The 26,873-nt window shown below is 37.1% G+C and overlaps 1 protein-coding gene across 2 annotated transcripts in view; it reads left to right on the plus strand.

Annotated features, from left to right (window-relative positions):
• Positions 1–26,873, plus strand: part of CERKL (ceramide kinase like) — a 61,609-nt gene that overhangs the window by 18,831 nt on the left and 15,905 nt on the right. For both annotated transcript variants that reach the window (XM_068408136.1, XM_068408137.1), the window contains 3 exons: positions 11,274–11,516; positions 19,356–19,487; positions 25,478–25,541. In XM_068408136.1, the coding sequence (XP_068264237.1) occupies positions 11,274–11,516; positions 19,356–19,487; positions 25,478–25,541 (439 nt within the window). The remainder of the gene's footprint in view (positions 1–11,273; positions 11,517–19,355; positions 19,488–25,477; positions 25,542–26,873) is intronic.

A 26,873-nucleotide genomic window follows, 5' to 3' on the forward strand; every position in this document is an offset into this window, starting at 1 on the left:
TGGCAGAGTTTATGAAGAAAGCTCCTGAAAAAATAGACCAAAGATCAATGAGGATAAAGCCAAACATGTAGCTGTTAATCAATGAGAAGTTCATGGATGAGCTTATCCAGCAGCTGATAGCTGTGCTTCAGTACCTAAAAGCATGAATTGCTAATAGACATGAATTACCAATAGCTTACGGAAGGAAATTGTCCGGTGTTTAGAATGGGATGTGTCTGTTCTTTTTTCCTGAAGAAAATGTTGACTTGAAAATCTTTTCCAGAAAAGACCAAAATTCAGATATTTGAGGCATGTTGATTTCCCTGAAAGTGAGACACTGATATTTAGCACTATGGATGGTTTGTAAATCTGTACTCGAGGCTGAAGCAAATCTTGTGCCAGTAAGAGTCTAAGTAGAACTAATTATTAACTTGTGGTTGATAAAACTCAGTGATGTCATGTGGCCATAAGAGGCTATTTTGATTCCACACACCTCTCTTATTTTCTTAAATGACAGAAGTAATTGCCATGATTATGACATGAATTAGTAGGTACAAAACGATGTGTATGTGTGAGATTTTTTTTCAAAGGAATGTACAATTGAGCTAAAGTTTCCTCTTTGGGGATTCTTTAGTATCTTTCAACTCTGCTAGCCCATTGTATTAAATCATTTAAGCCATTAGATCCCAGTCCTCTGTTCTGTTTCAGAAATATCTCTCTTTTAATGAATTCCATTATACAATGGTTGTATTGTTGGTCTATGTAAGACTAGTCATTTAATCTGATGCTTGTGTTTGCAGAGGTTTTACAAAATGGTGAAATCATTGATGTTTGTTACCTTGTTGTTACTCCGAAGTTTGTTATGTAACTGCTTTCACTTATTACATGAAAAGCCCCAAAGTTTCAGGCACTTGATAAAAGGTTTGCTGCTACTTTTCTAATCATATTATTAAATTAGGCAGTATGTGGGCCATACTCTTCACATAAAATGTAGAGCTTTCTATAGTAAATTTATTTTCAGTGACCTTTTCCTTGATGTGGTGTTAATGAGAAAATGTAACTATTAAAAAGCAAAGTCTTTGCTGCATGCATCCTCTCAAATGCTTGAGGTGCAGTATCACTAACTGCCTGCCTTCCTTCCTTTCAGCTGGTGGTGGTGTTCTGTACAGCATTATTCCCAGTAGATCATCTTGTTAGGGGGGTTATTTTTCATTTCATCATCTTCCTCAAATTCTTTGTTGGAAAATGAAGGGGAAACTCTTCCTTAAGGTGACGCTTCTTTTCTGGAACGGCGTTACGCCTTGTGCTAAGCTTTAATCACAGTTTTCCATGCAGGTATTTATTCAAGAAGCTGTTGGGCTTCTTTTCAAGCTACCAGTTTTGGTATGTTTTTCTGGCAAAGTTCTGCTGTTAACCTGTGATTAATAAGCAAGGTACTTCACTGCTCTAAAACAGAAATGGAGCAAGACATTAATGAAATGGCTACGAAACTGGTGCTACAGGCAGGGCTTTGGGTTCTTTGATAATGGCTGGTTTTATAAGACACCAGGCGTGACCGTAATACATGGGAAAGGTTTATGTCGTAGGGGCAAAAGGGTTCTGGGACAGGAATTAGCAGGGCTCATTCGGAGAGCTTTAAACTAGATTCGAAGGGGGATGGGGTAGTAGCTGGGCTTGCACCACTGGGGCAACGCTCTAGTGTTGAGGTAGACCAGGAGGCCTCCCATCCCCCTGGGGTGAAATCGGTGTGCTCAGCTCGCTCCCTGAAATGCCTGTACACCAATGCACGCAGCATGGGGAATAAACAGGAGGAGTTGGAAATCCGTGTTCGGTCGGGGGGCTATGATCTAGTGGCAGTTACAGAGACTTGGTGGGATGCCTCGCATGACTGGAATGTGGTCATGGATGGCTATGTCTTGTTCAGGAAAGACAGGCCGCTAAGGAGAGGTGGTGGAGTTGCTCTTTATGTGAGGAGCAGCTAGAATATATTGAGCTCTGTCCAGGGGCGGATCAGGAGCGAGTTGAGAGTTTGTGGGTGCGAATTAAGGGGCAGGCTGGCAGGGGTGATACTGTTGTGGGTGTCTATTACAGGCCACCGGATCAGGATGAGGAGGGTGATGAGGCCTTCTACAGGCAGCTGAGAGCAGTCTCGCAAATACAGGGCCTGGTTGTCATGGGGGATTTCAACTACCCTGATATTTGCTGGGAGGCCTACTCAGCCAGCCATCCTCAGTCCAGGAGGTTCCTCCAGTGCATTGATGATAACTTTCTGATGGAAATGGTGGATGAGCCAACTAGGAGAGGAGCGTTGCTGGATCTTATCCTCACTAACAAGGAGGGTCTGGTTGAAGCAATGAAGGTTGAGGGCAGCCTTGGTTGTAGTGACCATGAGATGGTAGAGTTCAGGATCTCATGTGGCAGGACCAGAATAGCTAGCAGAATCGCAACCCTGAACTTCAGGAGGGCCAACTTTGGCCTTTTCAAGCAATTGCTAGGGGAAATCCCATGGGACAGGGTACTAGAAGGTAAGGGGGCCCAAGATAGTTGGTTAGCATTCAAGGACTGCTTCTTCCGAGCTCAAGATCAGAGCATCCCAGCAGGTAGGAAGTCAAGGAAGAGTACCAGGAGACCTGCATGGTTGAACAGGGAACTGCTGGGCAAACTCAAGTGGAAGAGGAGGGTGTACAGATCGTGGAAGGAGGGGCTGGCCTCTTGGGAGGAATATAAGTCTGTTGTCAGAGGATGTAGGGAGGCAACTAGGAAAGCTAAGGCCTCCTTGGAATTAAACCTTGCAAGAGAGGTGAAGGACAACAGAAAGGGCTTCTTCAAATACATTGCAGGTAAAGCCAACACTAGAGGCAATGTAGGCCCACTGATGAATGAGGTGGGGGCCCTGGAGACAGAGGATAAAAAGAAGGCGGAGTTACTGAATGCCTTCTTTGCCTCTGTCTCTACTGCTGGAGGCTGTCCTGAGGAGCCCCGGACCCCTGAGGCCCCAGAAGAAGTCAGGATAGAGGAGGAATCTGTCTTGGTAGATGAGGGCTGGGTCAGGGACCAATTAAGCAACCTGAACGTCCATAAATCCATGGGCCCTGATGGGATGCACCCGCGGGTGCTGAGGGAGCTGGCGGAAGTCATTGCTAGGCCACTCTCCATCATCTTTACTAAGTCGTGGGCAACGGGAGAGGTGCCTGAGGACTGGAGGAAAGCGAATGACACTCCAGTCTTCAAAAAGGGCAAGAAGGAGGACCCGGGTAACTATAGACCGGTCAGCCTCACCTCCATCCCCGGAAAGGTGATGGAACAACTTGTCCTTGGTGCTGTCTCTAGGCACATCAAGGATAGGGGGATCATTAGGGGCACTCAGCATGGCTTCACCAAGGGGAAGTCATGCTCAACCAACTTGATAGCCTTTTATGAGGATGTAACCCGGTGGATAGATGATGGTAAAGCTGTGGATGTGGTCTATCTCGATTTCAGTAAAGCGTTTGACACGGTCTCCCACAGCATCCTCGCAGCTAAACTGAGGAAGTGTGGTCTGGATGATCGGGTAGTGAGGTGGATTGTGAACTGGCTGAAGGAAAGAAGCCAGAGAGTGGTGGTCAATGGGACAGAGTCCAGTTGGAGGTCTGTGTCTAGCGGAGTTCCGCAAGGGTCGGTACTGGGACCAGTTCTATTCAATATATTCATTAATGACTTGGATGAGGGAATAGAGTGCACTGTCAGCAAGTTCGCTGATGACACAAAACTGGGAGGAGTGGCTGACGCGCCGGAAGGCTGCGCAGCCATTCAGAGGGACCTAGACAGGCTGGAGAGTTGGGCGGGGAGAAATTTAATGAAATATAACAAGGGCAAGTGTAGAGTCCTGCATCTGGGCAAGAACAACCCCATGTACCAGTACAAGTTGGGGGCAGAGCTGTTGGAGACCAGCGTAGGGGAAAGGGACTTGGGGGTCCTAGTGGACAACAGGATGACCATGAGCCAGCAGTGTGCCCTTGTGGCCAAGAAGGGCAATGGCATCCTGGGGTGTATTAGAAGGGGTGTGGTTAGCAGGTCAAGAGAGGTTCTCCTCCCCCTCTACTCTGCCCTGGTGAGGCCGCATCTGGAGTATTGTGTCCAGTTCTGGGCCCCTCAGTTCAAGAAGGACAGGGAACTGCTAGAGAGAGTCCAGCGCAGAGCCACGAAGATGATTAAGGGAGTGGAACATCTCCCTTATGAGGAGAGGCTGAGGGAGCTGGGTCTCTTTAGCTTGGAGAAGAGGAGACTGAGGGGTGACCTCCTTAATGTTTATAAATATGTAAAGGGCAAGTGTCATGAGGATGGAGCCAGGCTCTTCTCAGTGACATCCCTTGACAGGACAAGGGGCAATGGGTGCAAGCTGGAACACAGGAGGTTCCACTTAAATATGAGGAAAAACTTCTTTACGGTGAGGGTGACCGAACACTGGAACAGGCTGCCCAGAGAGGTTGTGGACTCTTCTTCTCTGGAGACATTCAAAACCCGCCTGGACGCGTTCCTGTGTGATATGGTCTAGGCAATCCTGCTCCGGCAGGGGGATTGGACTAGATGATCTTTCGAGGTCCCTTCCAATCCCTAACATTCTGTGATTCTGTGAAAGCTTGATGGGTAGATGTCTAATGAGCATCATGACAAGAAGATGGGCCTTGTCCATGGCCTGCTGGGCATCATGGAGACCCAGGATGCTGGGTGCAAGTGTCAGTCTTGAGATCTGGTCACGCTCAGAGGGGAAGTCCCGAGGTCTGGCTCCTCTCCAGGGGGAGTCAGCTCCAGCAAAGACGACCTCTGAACTGTACTAAACTCTGCCCTTATGTTATGGGATTAATTGAACTGTTCCCATGTTTGCTCTGCCAGTTGCCAGCATCATCTTTCATTTTGATTCAGCCAGAACCAGGCAGTTTGGCAGTGGTTGTTTTTTGTCAGAAATTTGCCTGTAGCCATCTTTTAAAGGTGTAGTGAAACTTCCCCAAATTTTAAGTCCTTGAGCATGGTCCAACTCAGGACTTCAAGGACTACGCCAAATATCCCCTGAAGCTGCTCTTCGTGCAGTTCCTGTGAAGATATGGTGCTGTGCACAGGGGCATGTATCTGCAACAGCCCTTTAGGTTTGATGAGGATGTTCAGAAGAATGAGGATTAATTTTTAAAAGATATGGTAGGGAACAGGGATCGGAATCAGCTGGTCAAAGGGTCTTGGGGGAAAGAGCAGTTTGAAACATGGAGAGAGACAAGAGGGGAGGATGAAAGATAGAAGGTTGTGGTTTTAGACGTGTTTGCTCATGCTATGAATATAGTAAAATTGTCAAGAAATACTCTGAGCAAAGAATGAAAAATCTTTTTACTTTTTGTAGAATGCATTGGAACTTGCATAAGACCATTAAAGCCAGTTTTTTATTGTTATATTTACCACATTTTGTCTTTTAAAAATTATTTGTAAGAATTACTAAACAGAGAAATAAAATAATGTAATGTCTGTTATTTAGGATAAACATTTATCCCATGATCTGGGATTTGCATTGGAAAATTACTGGGGTGGTTTTTTTGTTCTTTTTTTTTTTGGCTGAGTTTGAGTTGAAAAATTGGAGCCTGAAGTACAGATAATAATCTTATTTTTAGAGATACCTATCTATGCTAGCACTTTAAAATAAGATGACTTCTCTAAGCTGGAATGGTGAATAATGCTTTTTACTTCTGTATTAAAATAGTGTGTAACTTCCTATCCAGCGAAACTAACTTAATGTCCCATTATAGGTTTATAAAGTGGAGTTTTATTCTGAGACTTATATTTTTTTTTTTAATTGATAAGATGTAAATAGAGGTCTAAAAAATTAAGAGAAACCATTTTGCATCTTTCCCCATTCTTGCTGGCCCTTGTTGATCTGTGTTTGTGTGATCTTTGGGGAGTTCGCAATTGGAGGTGAAAATGCACAGCAGATTGGCTCAAACCATGTTGACTTCCTGCTGATGAAAGGAGACAGTCCCAGCCCTTCCTTCTTCCCTGCTGTGTATTTTCTTATCACTTTGAAGCATCTCTGGTTTTGTAGGACTTGTGTTGATCTGATTATATTAAACAGCTTGTCAGAAGACTATGCCAACACAAAAAATAAAAATTAAGTGGACAATCTATGTTACTTTAGGGAGTTGAATTGACTCAGCTTGGTTTTGCCAAGTGTCAGACATAAGGAAAAGGGATGGACTACATAGTCGTGGCAGGTGAGTGAGGATAGGTGCCTGTATTGGAAGAGGGATTAGTGGCAAGGTATTGCATTGGCTTGGCAAAATATATCCCTTCACCCCCAGATTCTGTAGAGAAGGAGAATGAAAATTGGTTGTATTCCTGCCAGATGTTTTTAAGCTCAGTTTTCTGCCCTGAAGGAAGACAGCTGTTGCTGCAAGTGAATAGCTGCCATTAAAAGATGAAGTTAGTAGTTACACCCTGCTTTTACTCTCCAGCTCTGGAGGAACTGAGATGCATCTCTTCAGTACCTTGCTGCTTCTGAAGTGGCCATTACATGCAGTCTGAGAAACGTTTTTCTAGACTAGGGCCTTGGTTGTCTTATGCTTCTCTTACAACACCATTTAAAAGGACTAGAGTAGCGTAATGGTAATCTTCAAAGAAAAACCAGCCCCTCCCCAACCTAGCCCTTGCTGTAGCTCCTTCTCCTCAGCTTACTGTTTGATACTCTTGGCAAGCAGAAAGTACAATTTTTGTTTCTCTGCTTGCAGAAGAGAGTAAGAGGCATAGCATCAAATTTTGCCAAAAGCGTTGCATGACTTGTCTTTTTGAAATAAAAAAAACCTTGAAAGTTCAGATGTTCTGAAAATAGCTTTTCTGTCTCATATTGAGAGTATTTAAATTAATGTTAAATAGCCTGATGAGCTATACAGTGATTCTCAGCAATTCTGGCAAGAATGATCATACTTGCTCCTTTATATTTCTCATTGCCAGTGCTTCTTAATCAAAGTTGTAGCTGAAAACTGTAGAGGTTTTATGAATCAGTTGCATGCTAGTTATTGCGCTTTGCAGACTACAGTAAGGGAAAAATGGGCTTAATAGTTAATGGGTTAATAGTTGCTGGTTTATATGCATTAGACATTAACATATTAATTTGAAATATTCCTAAGCCTAAATTTGTAGACATATTGTCAAAACTAATTTCATTTTTGGTTCTATTTATTTCCATTTTGGTTTTATATTAATGCAGTTATATTTTATTGTATATCCTGAATTCTGAAAATAGTGTTCATACAGTGTAGGATGATCTGTAATCAGTTCTGTAATAACTACTGTTGATCACTGTATTTTCTTTGGTGTAGTCTTGATGATTTTTATTTCTAATTATTTCTATTATGTTACACTGTACTCAGCTATAGCAGTCAATTATTAATGAAGTAAACTTTGAGAGTGTAATGGGACAGAGAGCGCCTAAAATGTGTAAGAGATTTATCTATTAAATATAGTTAAGTGGGGCTAGGTGTCTTGCCAAAGATCATAGGAAGAATTTGTGACCAAGGGAGTATAACGCATTTTCCTTCATGTTCAATTCTTGTATTTGAATTATACAGTCACATTTTGTGTGCATTTCCTACCGTTTTCCATGTACTCCAGGTATTTGTTATGGAAATTAAGTCCTCAAATACCACTTCTAGACGTTGGGCCTCTATGGTAGGAAAACAGTCCAACAACTGTTTCGTTGTTGAAGTGTTGGAGTCTATATTTTAATAACACACTTCTCTTTACAAACTGTTCTATTTTTCAGTAGTACTGCTTTTTTCTTTGTGTATGTTTTCATCAATTTTGCTGTAAACATGAGATAATCTATTTGTTTAAAGCCTAGTTTAACACTCTTAACTAATTAAAATTTGGTTTGCTATTTACAATTAAACTCTGAGTGTATTAGTCCTTCACCCTTTGATTTAGCTCAGTGTGGTGTATTTAGACATAAATTTTATTAAACGAGAGATCAGACCACCATAAATAGGAAAAATGTAGGATAGTCTCATTGCTTGAAATTAGTGAGAGGATAAATAGAGGCATAAAACTTCCTAGAAATTCATATATCCAGGTGGGCTTTTTTCCATGCTGTATTTGGAAAAAAAAAAAAGTAGACATGTGCAGAAACTGTGAGTACAATTAGCGTCAAGCAGATAAATCCAACTCTAATCCTGTTTACACTCTACATCAGACAGATGTGCTGAGATTGATTTAGACAAGCCCTTGGCTTATAGTAATTTTTTTTTTTTTTTAAGTGCCATATATTCTGTTTTTGTTAGATCTTCGTTAAATGTTAAGTGCTGTTAGTTTTACTCTTCCTAATGCCTGTAACCTACTTTATACAGGTTCCCTCTCTGCTCTTCTGATGACAGAGCAGCCTGGTAGAAGAGATTATCTTTATTCCTTGTAATTAAATTGACTTTTTTTTTTTCCAGAAGATACAACAATGGGAAGTAGGTACTGAATTAAATAAATAGCATGATATCTAATAGATGTATACTTAAATCTCTTGCAAGAACAGATGGTACCCAATATCTTTCTAAGTAATGTGAGAGGACAGTTAATGTCCTGAAACAGCTAGCAATAACCAATATGATACTAATGAACCAATAGGTTTTTTGAAGTTTAAAAAAGTTGCTAGTCCAATATATACTTTATTCTTAAAGTAAACATGGTTGTTATCACATACTAGAAATATTTTATAAATGTAGTTCATGACTTAAATTTTCTTTATCTGAATTGTTTTATAAAATTTTACTGCATTTGCGATGATCTTAGTAAAAATAGAAGACGAAAGTTATAGAATATGCCTACGGACTTTTATGCAGGTTTCTGTTCAACTTTAGTAAAAACTGGCTGTCCTATTAGCTAGTTCAATATTTCCTCTACAATTTAAAACTTGAGGATGGTGCTTGTGTACGATTCAGTATTCGTACAGTTTATGTGCCTCTCCAAGCTGTATCTGAAAAAGTATTCCCGTAGAACAACTAGAGTCAAATACTACTTCTGAAAGTGTAGTGCTGCCTAGTAAGAATGGATTATTTCATTTTCCAAAGTTTTGATGTGCATCTGAGCAACACAAGAATTTGACAAATACAGAGTAAGAGGAAGATGTGAAGGCAAATAAAAATCTGGCTGAAACAGTAGCATGAAAAGAATAGACAAGACAAGCCTTACCCGGCTTATGACTAAATGTTGTTGTATGAAAGCTAGTGGGGGAATAAAAGGTATTTTAACAGGTGTTCATTTTACTTGATTTGTGCTGGACAAATAGGCTAATGTTTGTGATTTATTTGTGATGCATATGCATAACATTAGCATTTAACCCCAAATGTTTTAGAAGAGCAATACAAAGTTTGAAAAAAAAATCAAGATCTCTGATTTGGTAATGTTAGTATTAAGGGTGCTTGTACAATGTCCACTCACCCTTTGAGTCTATGCAAAATCATAGTTCAAATGGAATCATACATTTTTTTTCCCTCTCAGTCCCCTGGTTTCATTCAAAGTATCTCATAGAAAATACTTTTACAGCAACCATTACAATACATTAAGCTTTGTTTCGTTTTATATTGTTTGGTGAGTTTCCTCCTGTTTATTTGCTGCGTACTTCTGAAAATCTGCACTACAAACAATTTCCCGTGTACTATCTCAGTGCACACAAACATTTACTTGTCATAGTAAGACATTCCTGCTAAGAATGGAATGATTTTAGTCCAATTTTACACCTTAGTAGCTGACATATACAGAAATTAAGATGGTGAAATGTAACAAGTTGGAAAAATATGCAGGACGTATAATAAGGTCATGCTTCTATCTGCAGTAGGTTATTTGGTATGGAACAGGAAAAAATGGGTTGGTTGAGAATTGATAGGAGAGATAATACTGACGAGCTTTAGCTGTGTTAGCAGTGCTGAGGTGTAATCTTCCAGGGTTTCTGTATAGAAAGATGATCCCTGCATAGTCTGATTCAAGAAATAATGTTGAGAAATGCCAGCGTCAAACTGTTACAAGAATTGACCCAGGCTTCTTTTTTCTCCTCAGAAAAAGTATGACTTTCCAAAGCCCTCAGCTTCATGTGGTGTAATGAAATAGGTGATACTTGATTTTGCAATCTCACACCTGCAGTGTTGTCCATCTTCTCCAGGAAGACAGTTAAAATAGTCTTTTGTAGCATCTCCCTGGGACTTCAGTACAGCATGCAGCAAATATTCATCAAACAGAATCTGTTAGGCTTTTGCTATTGAGAAACCACTTGACTGAGCTGTTGCTAGATTTAGAAAAGGTTTCTGGTTTCGAGCTTTTCTTTCCTGGGGCTGCAAAGGGACCTTTATTGGTCTAGCGTATCGGATCTGCTGTAATTACAAAGAAAGCAGGGAAACTTTGTATCCAGAGTGTCTGGAACCTACAGGAACGGTGACATTTTTCTTTCAGTCTATGTATTTGCCTTTGTTTTTGAGGAATCAGATGTTTCACAGCTCAAGAGAGCAGAAGCAGCAGCCTGTAACACAGTGGTTCAGTTGGTACATCTCCAAAAGGCATTTGGAACTGGTGTCACTGAAGTGATAGTGTCTGCAGCCACAGTGTCCATGTGTATAACAGCTCCGAGATAAGAAAACTCTCACTTAGTGTTCCAGCCTAGCACATATCTCCCCTGGGGTGAGGGTCTTGAACTGTCACAAGAACTTTTGAAACTCTTTTTCTTTCACTTGTCTTCTAAAGTAAATTCATAATGGAAAAATGAAATATAAGATGGGTGACACACTTCTGGTTTATTTTTCTATTTTTGCTTAACTGTTTTCTGATAGGTTTCTAGTCTAAACCCAAAAGGCAGCAGTTGTATCCAATGAAAAAATACATTGAGCATATAGTGAGCTTGGGTCATAGCACACTTTCTGCGCTATGATTTTTAGGAGAATACAACTGCTGATTGGTATGATTTAGGAGAATGCAATGAAGAATTTGCTTTTTGAGTGCAAATACAAAAAAAAAGTTGTCCACTGTTCTTAGAGTCTGCAATTTTACTCTTTTTTTTTGAATATCAGAAAAGGGATTAAATAACCTCGTTGAAAACATGTTGTTTGTATAACTGGATACCTAACCTAAATAAAAGAAAGTAGTAAAATATAAGACCAGTGATTGAGGCAAATGATATGCAATAAGCTTCAATATAGGCATGAGCAGGTGCAACAAGTGAAGCTAGAGATGAAGCCATAACAGTATTTTTTTAGGCATAATCATATTGATAACACTTCTTTTTCTTTTTTTTTTTTTTTTCCCTACAGGTGATTCCAGTATGGTTTTACAGGCTCAAGAGGAGATTATTGAAATGAAAGATGTATTTTCAGTAAAACTGAAACGTCGTCGTTTTGTAGGGCAGAAAAAAGGTGGTACTTTGTTGGGTATCACAATTTTTAAATGCCTGAAGAAAGAAGAGAATAAACTAACAGACTGTGCTATCCATTTAAATAACTTAAGTGAAGATCATTGTCATTTATGGTTTAGACATCTAAAGGAAATTTTGAATGGTAAGCACTTCATTGGGGTTGATGTCATTATTATTTCAGACTTGTTTCTATTGGCAATACATAAGGTTGAGTGAAGCTTAGAAAAATTAAGACACACAGATATGAATATTATTGCTGGGAAATGTTTAATACTGAAGTTTTACATGGTTAAGTGTAAAATTTAGGAAAGTGACAAGAATTGGCTAGTGCTTCTGTAAAAATTGGTGCTATTTTTGGAAGTGTTTTGGAAGCTACTGAAAACAAGTAGCTTACTGTATTCTGACTGAAGAGTGTTCTGGGAAATCTGCTTCTTAAAGAGATAAAATCTGTTGTTGATATTTTCCCTTGGAATTGCAGCACGTCTGATGGTACTACAGTTGTTGCAGTCCTGGGCACTCTTCAGGGACTTCCCAGTGACTGTTCAGGAGCTCCCACTTGAGACCTGCAGATTCTTTAAGAGACTAATGGGAGAGGCTTTCCTCCTCTTCATAAATTCACAGGTGGAAGTGCTCTTAAGGTTCTGTAGGATTCTTATTGTATAATTTGATACAACATTATTGACTAGCTAGTGCTGAGAGGCAATTCTTTATTTTAAAAATATCTTTCTGTGTTTGCCTGGGCCAATGCCAGTTTCAGGATGCTTTGTTTAACCCATGGTAGTTGCATTTTTTTCATGGAAGCTGTATCAACTTGAAGGAAAAAAATATTCAGCATTTAGGGAAAAAAAAAAACAACAAACCACAGCCTTTCACTGTAATATAATACCATCAATGTTGGAAAGACACAGAATGTAGCACACTTGTGGTTTAAAAAACCAACACCCCCTCACCCAAACTCTCTGATTTAGCTCCAAAATGTGTCTCTGTTTACAGACTGTGGCAAATGAGTTTGCTTATTACAGAAGAAAAACAATCTATCTTGTAATAGACTATTAAAACTCCAGCTGAATTGTTAATACTGAGCCAGATTACAGAATTAAAATCTTACACATCTGTAGTGTTTGTAACAACACTTTCAGTAGTGATTTATCATGTACTTCTAGTAAAGTGACTTTGTCAAAAGCAGATACTAGAGAAAGTAAAATGAGTTATTAATGGTACATTTTTACATTGTTTGCTTACAATATGCTTTGGATTTTCCAGACAGAAATGTTTAAAAAAAAAAGGTGCCTTCCCTTTCCCCTTTTTGAAAGGATTTATCACGAAATATCTAAAACTGCAGAAGTGCCAAGATTCTTGCAGATCTCCAGCTAGCCATAAAGGCAAGGACATTTGCATAAGGAGCAAATGTCTGTTTTGTTCCCAGATTACTCTCCATCCATCAGGAGCAGTGATACCATATGTTCACAGAAAAAAAGCTGCAGTATCTCTTGCTCAGGTTGCCTTGACTTGGAGGTGCAGTCTCTGTTTTATAGCTTGGTAATTGGAAGCCACCTGAACCTGAAAAAAGCATTCTGTGCAATGTTGCTGTTTCTAGTTCTCCCTTCAGCTTCACTCTTTCTCCATAAGCTCAAACCTTGCACAGATTTTTCTTTATCTCTAATCAGTACATTTTTCTCCTTTCCTTTTTTGTTCAGGAATAATCAGGACTCAGAGGGGGCATAAATAGCCAAACACAACCCCCAAAATATAGTTAACTAATGTGTATATTGTTTTAAGTTCTGTAATTATTGTAAAAGTAGTTTTTACACTGTTACATTTTGAAGACTGAATAGATATTCAAACTGCCTTTCTATCCAGAAAATCAGCAAAAAAGCAGCAGCATTTTTGTGTTCAATGTGGCAGAGGCACGTTATCAGTAATTTAAACAATGATGGTATAGTAATGGTATAATTCAGAAACAAAGGTCTTGTTATTTAAAATGTACCAAACATTGGCAGGAAGTTCCTAGTGAGATTCCAGTCTGAACTAAACGTATAAAATGCAGATAAGTTCTGTTGATCCCTCAGTAACTGAAATCTCAAGGCACATTGATGTATCTCTGCTTGAAACAGTGATGAATTTTTGTATCTTTTGCCTCAGCTTGTTTTCCTAATAGTGCTTGTAACATCTTTGTTAATTAACTCAAACTGGCTTCTTTTTTGGTTTCCTTGTGAACTGCAGGATAAACTTAGAATTTCATTCTTCTAAAATAGTCAAAATTTAAGTGTATGTATCTTTTTTCCTAATCTATCTGATCACAAAGTAAATTTTCATTAACTGCTGCATTATTTACTGGAAGGTTTTTTTTTTTTATTGCTTCTAGGCTAGAGCAAATTAAAAGCAGGTGATTTACCAAAGTGGAATGAATATATGTTTGGGTATGACTGTCAGTAAATATGTACTTTAATTTGTCAGAAATGCTAAATATTATGAAAAGGTGTGTCTCCTATGAAAATAAATGCAATTTCTATTTGGTTACCTTACTCTTTGACAGGTTTTTAGATTTTTATGCATATACAATAATTAAGGAACAACAATAGCAAGTTTATCAGTGATGATACGAGCTAGAGTTTTATCTGAAGATTTGTTCTAGTGAAGATTTCATTTTTTTCTGAAATACCACGTACACAGTTTCCCTTCTACTGCGTTTTGTGTCTGACACAAATGTTTCTTGCATGGTTTTCCCCATTCATTCTTACTCTCTTCATAGTCAGTATCTGTTGCTTTGGATTTGTGTTCAGAGTACTTCAATTTAAAGTCTAGCTAGGCTATAATTTTTTATGAAGCCTGACATCATATAAGTGAGCACACAGATATAATATAGTTTAGAATTTAGTTACAAGGGCTGCTATTATGGCTTTTTGTGTGAGTGTGTGACAGGGTAACAAAGCACATGTACTACCATCTTCCCACTTTTAAATAAGTTCTTATTTTCCACCTAACGTTGCTGCTGTTCAGATGCATGCCAGCTAGAAATGAAGAGCTTGCTCAATGATAGGGGGTTCAGGAAAACCAATCTGTATATCGTGTATTTGTTAAACTGATGCGAGATAACCGCTGCCATCCTAAGGCATGCACCGATGGAGCCTTGGTTCTGGACTGGCCCCTGGAAAGCCCCAAATGGCAGCTTGGACAGATTCTAGTATGCTGTTGATCTCATGTCAGACCTCTTGTACGCCTGACTTTCAGTGATTTCCATTTATACATCACATCTTTTTGTACTGGACTTAACAGGCATGTACAATGGACATACTGTATCAGTGGAATTCACTGTTTAATTTAAAATCCTCTGTGCGTGCAAATGCCCAGTGTTACTTAAAGGGTTAAGATAGCCCCAGAAATGAGAGATAATGCATAATTATTAATGCTTATCCATTTAAAAAAAATTTTTTTTAGCAAGATAAGACTTATTTTTATTAGCAGTTGATTTGAAAAAGTTTTACTTAAAAACTCTGTAAACTATCAGTAGACAGTAAATATGGTTAAGAAGAAATGATAAAGTAGCAAAAAAATGCATGAAGTGCATTTTATTTTTATTTTTATCTACTATTCTGTAGTATCTCTCACAGTGGGACTTGATATGAATGTCTGAAACATCATGCATGAAGTTTTAATTAAACCATTAATGTTAAACATTAACTTTGGTTAGTTAATATTAACAGTGGTGTCTCCATAGTTACATTAAGAAATCTGTCTCATATTATTAGTTTTCCTCACATATAATATATGTATAAAGTTGTATGAAGTATTTATAAATGTATGCAATAATGACATGATTCCAGGCTCTTAACTTTTGTAACATAAACCCATTTTCATATAGCTAAGAACTGAAAGCAGCACAGATGTATGTCTGAGCAGAGCGTCTCTGCTGCCCTAGGAGCCTTTGTTTTCCGAACACCCTGATTGACCCACCACCCTTCATGGTTCACTGATTCACTTGATAGATCAAGTTTAAACTAGTGCATATTAGCACATTTGTTAGTACTAGAGGAACAGTTGGCCTTCCTGCTTTAGGCTGCTGGTTCATTTCAAATGGAGCAGCCACAGAAAACAATAACAGAATACCAGTTAGGAGAACACCAAAAGGCTGACAGACTGACATCAGTTGCAGACTGTAGTAAATGAGATTGAGTCATTTAACCAACATTGAGATGTTGTTTAAAGAAAATTAAAAGATGATTATTATCTAAAAATACTTTTAAAGAAGTTTCACTATATAATTGTGTGAAAGTTTAATTTTTCACTGTTATTGGGTATTCTTTCATTAAACTCAGTTGTTTGGTGTGTTAACATGTCCAGTGCATGCTGGGAATGATAAATAGTAATTTTTGTCATGATCGTCCTTTCATGTCAGTTGGCAATCACTTGGCACAAACAAAACCATATCAGTAGTGTACCATATCTCTGCTCAAATGCCTTGTTTGTGATACCTATTTCTATATATAAAATAGTTTACTTCTCTAAAAAAACTGGATTGATGTTCAGGTAGTCATAAAGAGAATATTCTAACACTTTTATCCTGTGAATTCATTTGGTTCTTGAAAATCTCACTAGGATTTATGTATTAACTCTGATCTACTTTTCAACAATAGCCTAACAGATATAATTGTAAATGCAGTTCTTGGTTTAGAATAATGTAATGAATGAATTTTTGGTTGAAAAAAAAACCCCACAAAAATTCCAAAAAATTTAGTGTTTTTTTTCCTCACTAATTGAAAAGTCTGTGTTCTTTTGTCTGATTATGCTTTCTTTTAAAACTTTATATTGCCACCTGGGACTGAAATTTTTACACCTAAAACTCAAAAACAGTTAAGTGAGATACCAAAATTTGCTTTTTTCCCTTCAGTTTTCTCCTAATAGTGGTTTAGCAGTATTGTAACTCGTGCTGTCTGGGTAACAGGATTTATGATGCTTCATCACCTTTCTACAAACTCTGTACTTTCCTATTCTTTCCCTCTGCTTTGTGTATTATAAGTACATATACATATATATAAGTTTAAAGGTATGCTTTACTTACAAATCAAAGACACTGTAGTCAGTTTTTACAGTTTTGTGGCTCTGGGTGTTGGTGGGGGTTGAGCATTTAGGGCCAGCTGATCCCAGGTAGGAGTTCCTGTACAGAAGAAAAGAAACATGACAGCACATTTATGAATGTGGCTAAATCTTTTTTCTTTTAAATCAGGAGTCCTTATTATTGTAGCTTTCAATTTAATTTCTATTGACACTTTAGGCAAAATATCAAATAACAGAAATTATTTTTTTGGTCTTAATATTTTTATGACTTCTAAAAGACTGCAACAATACCAGATAGCAGATTTCCATTAAGTGTCTTCAATAACGATTATTATAAGGTCTTTATGATGATGATTTGTGTGTTTTAATACTCTTTGGGAGCTTTTGTGTAGTCTTGCTTGTTTGTGTTGTAATTCCTACGATTAGAAATTACACTACAGTACATACCTGCAGTGCTTGTTTCTGTTTCCAGAGAACCAAGAATAATTTAGGTTGGAATGGACCTCTGGAGATCATCTGTTCCAGCTTCCTGCTCAGAGCAGGTGAGCTTCTAAACAAGATCAGGTTGCTAAGAACCATGTCTAGATAAGTTTTGCCAGTCTCTAAGGATGGACATTCCACAGCCTCTCTGGGCAATGTGATCCATGGCTTAACTGCCCTCATTGTGAAGAGTGTTTTTCTTTATTTCAGATTGGAATATTCCTTGTTGCAACTTGTGTCCATTGCCTTTTTGTCCTTTTGCACCTGCAAGAAGTCTGGCTTGGTGGTCTTTGTTACTCCCACAATAGGTACTTAAGGATGACATTTAGGTAGATTCTGTTCTCAAGGCTATACAAGGCCAGCTACCTCTGCCTCTTGTATGTGGCCTGTTCCAGCCCCTCATTGTAGTCACAGTTCTCTGTTGGACTCACTCCACTTGATTAGTCTCGTGCTGGGGGGGCTAAAAGTGGATGCAGTTTTTGAGATTCAGGCTCAAAACATGTTGAATACAAGGACATAATGATATCCTTTGAACTGCTGGTCATCGTCTTGTTAGTGCAGTGCAGTAAGCCCTTGGCCTGCATGACATCAATGGCACACTGTTTACTCGTATTCAACTCCTTGTCCATCAGGAACTTCAGATGCTCTCTGAAGAGGTGCTGCATAGTTGGTCAATCCCCAGCCTGCACTGTTAGGATTTTGCCAGGCCAGGTGCTGGACTTTGTGTTTGTCTTTATTGAACATCGTGAGGCTTTTGTCAAACCTATCTTGTAGGTAATTGAGGTCCTTGTGAATGGCAGCCCTGCCCTCCAGCGCATCTGCTGTCATCACCAAGTTCCCTGTTTTCTTTTTATCTCCTTTTTAAGGGAGATACTTTTAAATACAGGTACTAAGGCTTATTACTGAAGACATTCAGGATTCATCAGGCATTAAGGATTCATCAGGATTAATTTGCCGTGCAATGACATGGCGCTGTGTGTAACATTTTGCCATAAATGTAATTAGAAATCTTGGAGTTTATGTATGATTTCAGGTTATAGCAGCAAACCGATCCAGTAATTTCTTTCAGTATCTTTAAGAAATCTTCTAAGATTTACTAACACAAATTGGATAAAGTGCTAGTTTTCATTTCCAGATTCTTTGATGTGTTTAAATAAGTGAAAAAATAATCTATGGGACTCTTATAATTATTATGTTTTGATCTTAAGGAATACTTTCCCCTTTGATGCTGAAATAGTATTTAGCTATAATTTCTTTGAGGAATCCTTCCTGTTTAGTTGTTGAGGTACAGTAAGTGGGAAGAGCTTCGGGAAGTCCCAGCTGACACTCTGATGGTACATGCGGCTGTAAAAAGTGAAGTGATACTCTACATGGGGCAGGCAAATGCACTATCACTCTTGGTTCCTTTTGGAGTTGTTGTCTACTGCTAATTTCATTCCTGAATGTTGAAAGCAGTATACTTGCCAGATATTCTAGCTTTCATTTGGCTAAGAAAGTGATAGTGTAACCTGATACTAAAAGAAAATTTAGAATTTATAAATTAATTAATTGAATACAAAATTGTTCAAATCATGTATTTTAAATAACTACAAAAGAAAACAGCAGTATTGCATGCCACCACTTGCTTTTTGTAGCAAATCAACCTCACTGAGTCATGGCAGTTGTAGGAATTCTAGAAAAGAGAACTTGAAAAGTAATGTTATTTGTTTTAGTAGGAATTATTTGCTATTCAACAAAATGCCATACTCCTAATAATAAAATTACTTCATGGGATCAACGTGCAAGACAAGGTACTGTTTGCATAGCAGTATTTCTCAGTGGTGTTTGCTCAGAGTTCTTTACTTTGAAGACCTAAATGTAACTTTTTAAAAAATAAAATGAACAATAATTCTCAGATTTCTGAATGATATTACCAAATTTTCTATTTCTTTGTATTTCTTCAGACCTCTTTCAAGATGAAGGAATTTCCTTTACACTGTTTGATTTGCAATCTCAGGAAACAAAAGTATTGGATTGTAGCATCAGTTTTGTTGGAGGTTATTGTCATATGCCTGCTGGGAGTGTTTCATATGAAATTCCAAAAAGAATATGTTTTGATATTTGGTTATTTTGTTGCCCAGTCTTGTAACTTCTCGACATTCACCCTGCTCCTGTATCAAGGTTTAACTAGGTTATGAAATGTACTTTTTTTTTTTCCCCCCGATTCCTACGATGTTTTGGTTAGTGTGATTAATTTCTACTGTTTATTAGCTGTACACACAAAAGTAATCGGTACTGTAATTTTAAGATAAATAGCGCACATCTGAGAAGAAATTGAGACTTCTTTTAGACTGTAATTTACTTATCCTGTCAAAGTACGGTAATGTTTCTAATATTAAAAATTCACTTAAGCTGTAAAAATAGCTGGGCTGTATGTAATCTTAAATGTTTTTTGTTTTCTTTTTAGGCTTTAAAAATAGACCAAAATCCTTAAAAGTGTTTGTTAATCCAAGTAGCCACAAAAGAGAAGCCACTCAAGTTTATTATGAACAAGTTGCACCTCTTTTTAAGCTTGCTGACATCAAAACTGATGTCACAGGTAAGTTGCTTCAAAAGCATAGTTTAATCCTTTATGAAACTAGTACTTAAGGATGCAAGACAACTTGAATTTACTGTTAATCCTTATTGGCTTTGCTTGCAAGTTTGGAACTGTTATATTTTTATTTAATCAAAAAATGTTTTAGTACTTATGTTGTTCATTGAATATTTTCCCCCTGTGGTTATCAATACTAATAATATATTTTTTGTACTTTTTAAAGCAAGCATTCTATAAAAAGAAACAAGCATTTACTGTCTGACAGTCTTGTATATGCTTGCTAAGAGTTGTTGCTGCATTCTGATGAACACGTGTCCTTAAATATTACTTCTGAGAACACCTATTGTCCTGACATCATAAGAGGGGCTTATCCGAAGGACACATTATTTCTGGATACTGACTCAGTTTCAGGGATGACCTGGAAGCCTAATTGATTAAGTTCTGTGATGACAAGGGCAGTTCTTATGAGGCACACGGGTATGACTTGATGTGTGGAGAGCGTGAAGGTACAACTTCAATGTTGTAGTGATGCTGCCTTCTGCTCAACAATGGGTTCCCAATAGCAGGTTTGGATTTAAGGCCCCAATTTCTGCCACAGTTCTGCTTCATGTCCTGAATTTGCCTTTTGGCTATTTCATTTGATTGACTTTTATAAGAAATTGAACGGGGAAACAATTTTCTTAAAGCAGTAAAATATTAATGATCTGATTGTTACTTCTGCTCCCTTCTGTGAAGAGACCGAAACTTACGCTGCATCAAATTTGCTCCCAAAACCCACCCAAATTTACAGAGAAATGGTATTCATATTCTCCTTTCCAAATAATTTTTTATCCATAGTATTAAATTCCCTTTAATGCACTGCTAATTTTTGATTATGCATTTCATATCCATGTGAAGTGTAAACTCTGATGCAAGACATTCCTCTGTTGTAATTGGCTCGCAAAATAATCTGTTCCAGTTTAAACAAATTATAAGACAGAGGACTCATTCTACAGTTGTCCCTTAAACCTCTTGTGAAATCATGACTAGTTCAGGTTGCAGGCAAAAAATCATTCTGAGCAAATCTGATTTGGGCATGAGGATATAATAATGCAGTAAGTGTTTGTATATGAGATCTATCTTGCTAATTTTATTACCTGTATCTATGTATTTTTAAATTGCAATACAATTTAGAGTAAAATCAGTTGAAGATTAAAGATGCATGAGAATAAGTGTGAAAAAGATTGTCTGTGTTAGAATTCTGTAGTGATAATTTCTTAACTTCCCTTAATTGATAAGGGAATGCCAGCAGCTTTATCTAAGTTTTGACTCTCACAGACATATTCTTCATCTGCAAAGCACAGATGATAGTGTAAACAGATTAATAATAATGCTGTCTGCTTAGAAATTGAACTTAGCCTTGTTTGGTCACAATTTTTTTACAAAAGCTTTTTTTGTCATGCAAACCTTAGAGATGACTATGTCATATTGTTAAATTAGTTATTACTTTACTTTAAACAACTATTTAAAGAAAATTACCGTCTTAAAATTTTATTCCCTGCTACTGGTTAGTGTTTCTTTTATCTTTACTGTGAGCATAGCCTTGTTTGTTAGACTCTGTTAAAGGCAGCATTATCATTAACCTGTGTCAGATTACATTTTTAGCTATGTAATGTCGCCTGGAATCCTAAAGCTGAACTAATAAGCCAAATCTGTATCAATAGTTTTTTAGATTAATTAATAGAATTTAATATAAGCTATGAATATGATTTGTAATGGTTTAAAAAATATATTTCCTAATTGAATAAAAACAATTTAAAGTTTATTTTTTTATTATTTTTCTTTTAAATTTTAAAAAGAAAATTCTATTTTTAGCCAGACAAATGTTTAATGGCTTATCCTTAAAATGAAGTTATTTTGGCAATGTCCAAATACTGTTGTGTTTATTAGCTGCCTAACACTCCTCCTACAGGCAAAATGAGAAAACTACATTAGTTTAAAATGCTAGTAGAGAACTAAAAAATTAAGATCTATGCATTTAAAAAAAAAGGGGGGGGGTGGGTGCTGAGTGAAAGCCCTGTCTACTGGTACCATCTTCTAATAAAACCAGGTGCCTCATTTCAAGTAAATTGAATAGATTTTTTTCCTCCCATAATTGTTTTGGATTTTGTGAAGTTGGAGTGTGCATATTTCTGTTACTGCTTTTTTGAAACATGGCTAATATTTACATACATACTGGTGTACAAAAGTGTATTAGGTAGTAAAGGTTGAAGGCTTTTGTACAATTTTTACACTGAAGATAGTTTACTTAGTCTTTTCACATACACATATTTAAAGCTTAAAGTTCATTGTGCACAAAAATTTTAAAGCAAATTTGAACCTCTGAAGTGACTTCCAGTGCATACACAATATAAGACTTGCAGGTTAGCAAAAAAAAAAAGACCCAACAAACTTTGACAGTGGAATGCTGAAAGACAGAGCTCTCGTCATTCAATCTTGTATTTTGATAGTTTGCTGTTGCTTCCTACATGATCAGGCTTGCCAGAGCTTATTCTTCATTGTAACTTCTGTTGGAATGAACTTTTTTTTTATTTAGAAGTTTGGAGTTGGAGGTATTCTCTCCATTCAAGGATATACAGCAGTCAAAAGGCATGTATGTAAATAAGTGAGTTCTGAAATAACATTTACTTTCTCCAATTATCTTTAAATTTTCTTTTGCCAAATTACTTTGCACACTACAGATGTATTCATTTCAGTGAAATTAACCAAAGGCCTTAGAGTGGATTGTGTTTTGTTGGGTTTTGGCCTTATTTTTGTTACATGGAATAAACAAATCTCTGAAGTGCTTAGTGCAGTAGAAAGTGGGAATTAGCAAATTTAAACCGAAACAGTACTTTAACTGTAGCTAAGGCTAAGCAATACTTAAAAACTGGTCTTTATACGGTCTTTTAAGGGTTTGGCAATCTTGAGTGCTGCAGCTGGGATATGGCTGTTAGGAGAAGAACGGTGGCTCTTCTAAAAATCCAGTTCAACAAAAGCTCGCTCCACATTTGGGTTACCTACAAGTACTGGCAAAAAGGGATAATTGGAACTAGTATTTTAGAAATATATGAGTATCTTGCAAAAACTTACACATACTGAAGAAAAATAAGTAAAGGTAACACCAGCAGACTCCTAGCTGATCTCACTTCTCTTTGTAGTTTTGACTCTTCTGCTTCCATTTGTGCACAATTACAAGCTGGACATTTAGGCAAAAACAACAGCCTTCCCCACACCCTCATTTTTAGGGCAGAATCACAAAGGAAAGGAGAGTGAGTGAGAACTGGACAAATAATATTGGTTTAAACGTACTGTACAGTAAATAACATTAATTTTTTTCATCCAGTGTCAACACCAGTTAATCTGTTGTTACCATTAGCAGTTTTAATCATATTGACATTAGTCTGTGACACGAGTGCCAGTATTTATATGCGTCATATGGAAGTGTCCCACGTTTCGAAGTGTTGAACTAATTATATGTTGCTTTTTCTATATGTAGGGGCTGAACCCTTAGTTTCTTGTTTGTTATGTGAGGTAGGGTGTTACAGTGTTTTGGAGTATGTGTGGCACTGTTCAAATGAGGTACACTGTCGGTGCCCTTCTTTCAGAATGCTATAACTTGAAATTTAATGTGTACTGGAATTTACAAGTTGAGAGCAAAATGTCCTTGAAAAAGTAGAACTTTTTCAATTATGTGTTAGAAATGGTTGGCAAAAAGCATTACATAATATTTTTGTGATACTATTTTTGCCAAATATGTAATCTGAATCCTTCTTAAATGGTGAAAGAAACCCTTCCTCTTACCAAAATTTATTGTGTGGGGTTTTTTTTTTGGTTTTGTGTTTGGTTTTGTTTTTTTCCCCTCTGAATTAGAACAGGACCAGATATTCAAACATCTAGCTTTTTTCCAGCTATCAGAATGACTTTTACATGTCCCTCTGGAGGTTGTCAAGCCTGCAGAAGACTTTTTAGACATGGTCTTTTTATGCCTTCGTTGGATTTTTCCAGGTTTTTTCTACTTGATAGATTTGCTATATGTTTTCATGAAGTTTTTCCTGGAAGCTTCAATTTTTCATTACCTTTTTGTCGTAATGTTTCAAAATAGATGCTGTGTACCTCTGTCATTCTCTCATCAAATTTTAAATTTCTTGGCATTACCCCCAGTGTTAAGCATTGCAGTAGTCCTCCTGTATAATTTCCAAACTTAAGCTATTAGATGCAAAGAGGATGGAGTCCCCATCAATCCGGCTAACACTAGTGATTTTTACTGCCTTTATTGATTTCTCTGTAGTCATGAGTCCTCTTTATTTTCATGTCCTTGTTCTTTAAGTGAATTAATTTTGTAATAGTAAACATAACTCACATATATTACATTAGAACACCAGTGAGCATGTTTTCTTTTACAAAATAAAATCTTATTTACTGCGCCATTTTAATTAGGCTGTACTCATAACTTTCTAAATGTCGTAATGTTCATTTAAAAAGGCATGTAACCTGGTAACCAACTGTGTGTTTTCATGGGACGAGTTTCTTTCACAGTATAAGCAATGGTGAGATATTTGCACCTTCCTGCATTTTTGCATGATGCACAGTTTTACTGCTCACTTTTTTCACAATCTACAGCTGATGATTAAAAGATGGTTCCCATCAGTAAAAGCAAAACTGAGTACGATAGCTTAAATATTGTGCTTTGATCTTCCAGAAAGGGTCCTGCATGAAAGTAAATTCTGTACATAATTCCTGAAAGCTATTATAGTGATAGGTATTTCTGTAGCAAAATAATTCTCTGCCTTTGATATAATCAAAATAACTCTATTTTTTAATTAAGAATTTCCAAAACACCAAACACTAGAACTTTGCTAATACTGGTTGAGAGATTTTGAAGTTATATGCTGATATACAGTTGTTCAGTGTGAAGTGTAAAAATTTTATCACTTTTATTTTGATTTCTTTTTTTTAAAGAAAAGTTATATCTACACTCACTATATATACACACATTCTTGTGTGTATACATATATATAGGGAGAGAGAGAGGTGTTTTCAGTTCTTGTAAGCAGCATTTGAATAGTCTGTAGAAATACTGTTATAACAGGTACAGATACGGAATGATTGTTTTAGACACCAAGACTAATAATTTTAACAGTGTTTAGAAACACTGGAGAAAAGCCTTGAACTATGCTAGCACCAGGGACAGACAAGCATGAAAGATTAATGTAATTTTGCATATAATGATGCACATTCTTACACAAAAAATCCATCTGCAAGTGTCATGTCAGTCAGCAAAAATCTTTGATGGGTGGCTGCAGCTGGGCTGTCTCTTCTGGCAAAGCTGGCCTAGAAAATGCTAAATGTAGTTATGATGCTTTGTGCCATCTGTAGTATGCCAGTTTATCCTGGCTTCACTGGCATTTACAGTACTGTATAGGGTATCAGCAAACACAGAGACATCAATGTAGAGTGACAGATTCATTTCCTCCAGAGGCTGTGAACTCTGGTGTATACTTGTGCCACCTTCCTCTGGGTGTTATATTCTGTTGTAACTGGTATTTGGCTTGATTTCATACTTCTAACTCCTCGTATTTTTCATTTAGCAATTTGCATATCCTAACACAAAGGCAATTAAATTTGATTGATACTGAAATAATTCAGTCTTAACTGAGGATATGCTTACATTTTCCTGAAGTTTACCAACTGTGTCAATGCTAAAACTTGCATTTTGATGCAACAAACATCTTCTCTAATTCTCTGAATTTAAATGCACTAAATAGCCATGTGCCTGATGGCAGCTGAGTCTTAATGTGTCTTGCCTTTTAGATAGTGTAACTGTAAAACATACCTCCTCATACTTTTAATGCATTTAATGATTTTAAAAACATAACCTGAACTGAATTACTGTATGTTAGAAGGGCAAAAAATTAAAAAACCCTTTTAAATTATCTAATCTTCTGGTAATTAAATAATGTTATTTTCCACAGTAACTGAATATGAAGGACATGCTCTCTCAGTACTTAAAGAATGTGAACTCCAGGCATTTGATGGGTAAGTTGGTTAGTGACAGTGAATGTTAGTAAACCTCATCTCATTAGTTTTTATTTGTATTCCATCCAAAACTATGCTAGAAGGTATTTCATGGGTTACTCTGTTTCACATATATATTAAACCCGAGAAAATCAGTTCTCGTTAGACGCTTTGTTTTTTATTACTTGTTGACAATAGGTATGTATTTTAGATTCATAAATAATGGTAAATAAACAGAAAGCTTTCTTAAATATGCTTCATGGAAGCTTCAGTCTCCGTATTTGCAAGAATGGCACAAGTGCCTTGTATTTCACTCTATCCATTCAAATAGTTCTCAAGGAGAACATTTTCTCTAAAAGTAACTTGAATGTTTTTTCCATTTAAAAAAAAAAAATCATTCAAACAATTGAAGTCAAGACTGAAAATGGTTGTTCAGTCATTTTTAAAGACCTTGCCATGTGGATTAATCCTTCAATCTTTGGTATTTTTACAGTAATCATTCAATACTAAGATTCAATAATAAATAAAAGTAGTTTTGCATACTGTGGAAGTCTTACAGCATTCTTACAACTCTTATTTGAATATGCAGGGAGCCATACAAGAAGTCTTAAATAGTGTTTTATAGTCTTATCAATTTCTATTAGTTCTAGAAACTCACAGACTTAGGTGAGAAAATATATCTGAAAATGTATGTATGTATTCCAGATTCTGAGGATAATTGCTTTTCAATTAAGACGTGTCTTTTGGGGTGCTAGCTGGAGAACTGGTTTGTCCTGGGAAGCAGATATGAAGACAGAGAAGAAAAAGCCTGGGTTGTATCTTCTTGCACAAACCCCTTCTGTTCTGAGTCATATTTGTGTTGTTTCATCTTTGATCATTGGGTAGAGGCACTGGAGTACTTCCCCTGAAAGTCTTCTCTCCAGTAGCCAAAACTAAGGGCAAATAGGAACAAAAGCAGCTGGAAGAAAATAACCCTTAAGTCAATAAGATGCTGGGATTTCTGAAGTGAAAAGATCCCTGTCCCTTCTAAGTTAGCTGTTTAAGTGGTGGGGTTTTTTCCTCATGTGGAAATTAAGTAGCTTTTATTATCAGAGGTTATGACCAAAAATGAAATTTCTGAAGTGTTTGAAAAATGAGGTTTATACCTTCTCAAATAGCCTGGCCTCCATCTATGTACTCATTCAATAATGCACAATACAGAAAAACATCCTATTAAATAGCTAACTTGGAATGCTTTTTGATATAAGATCATAGGGAAGATGAGTTGCAAGGGTAACTCTTTACAGTGATGTACCTGGAGATACCTTAATTGTTTTTTTCAAGTAAAATCTACAGAGACTGGTAGGATGAGGT

Source organism: Nyctibius grandis, chromosome 9, assembly GCF_013368605.1.
Source record: "Nyctibius grandis isolate bNycGra1 chromosome 9, bNycGra1.pri, whole genome shotgun sequence".
Classification (NCBI taxonomy): domain Eukaryota; kingdom Metazoa; phylum Chordata; class Aves; order Nyctibiiformes; family Nyctibiidae; genus Nyctibius; species Nyctibius grandis.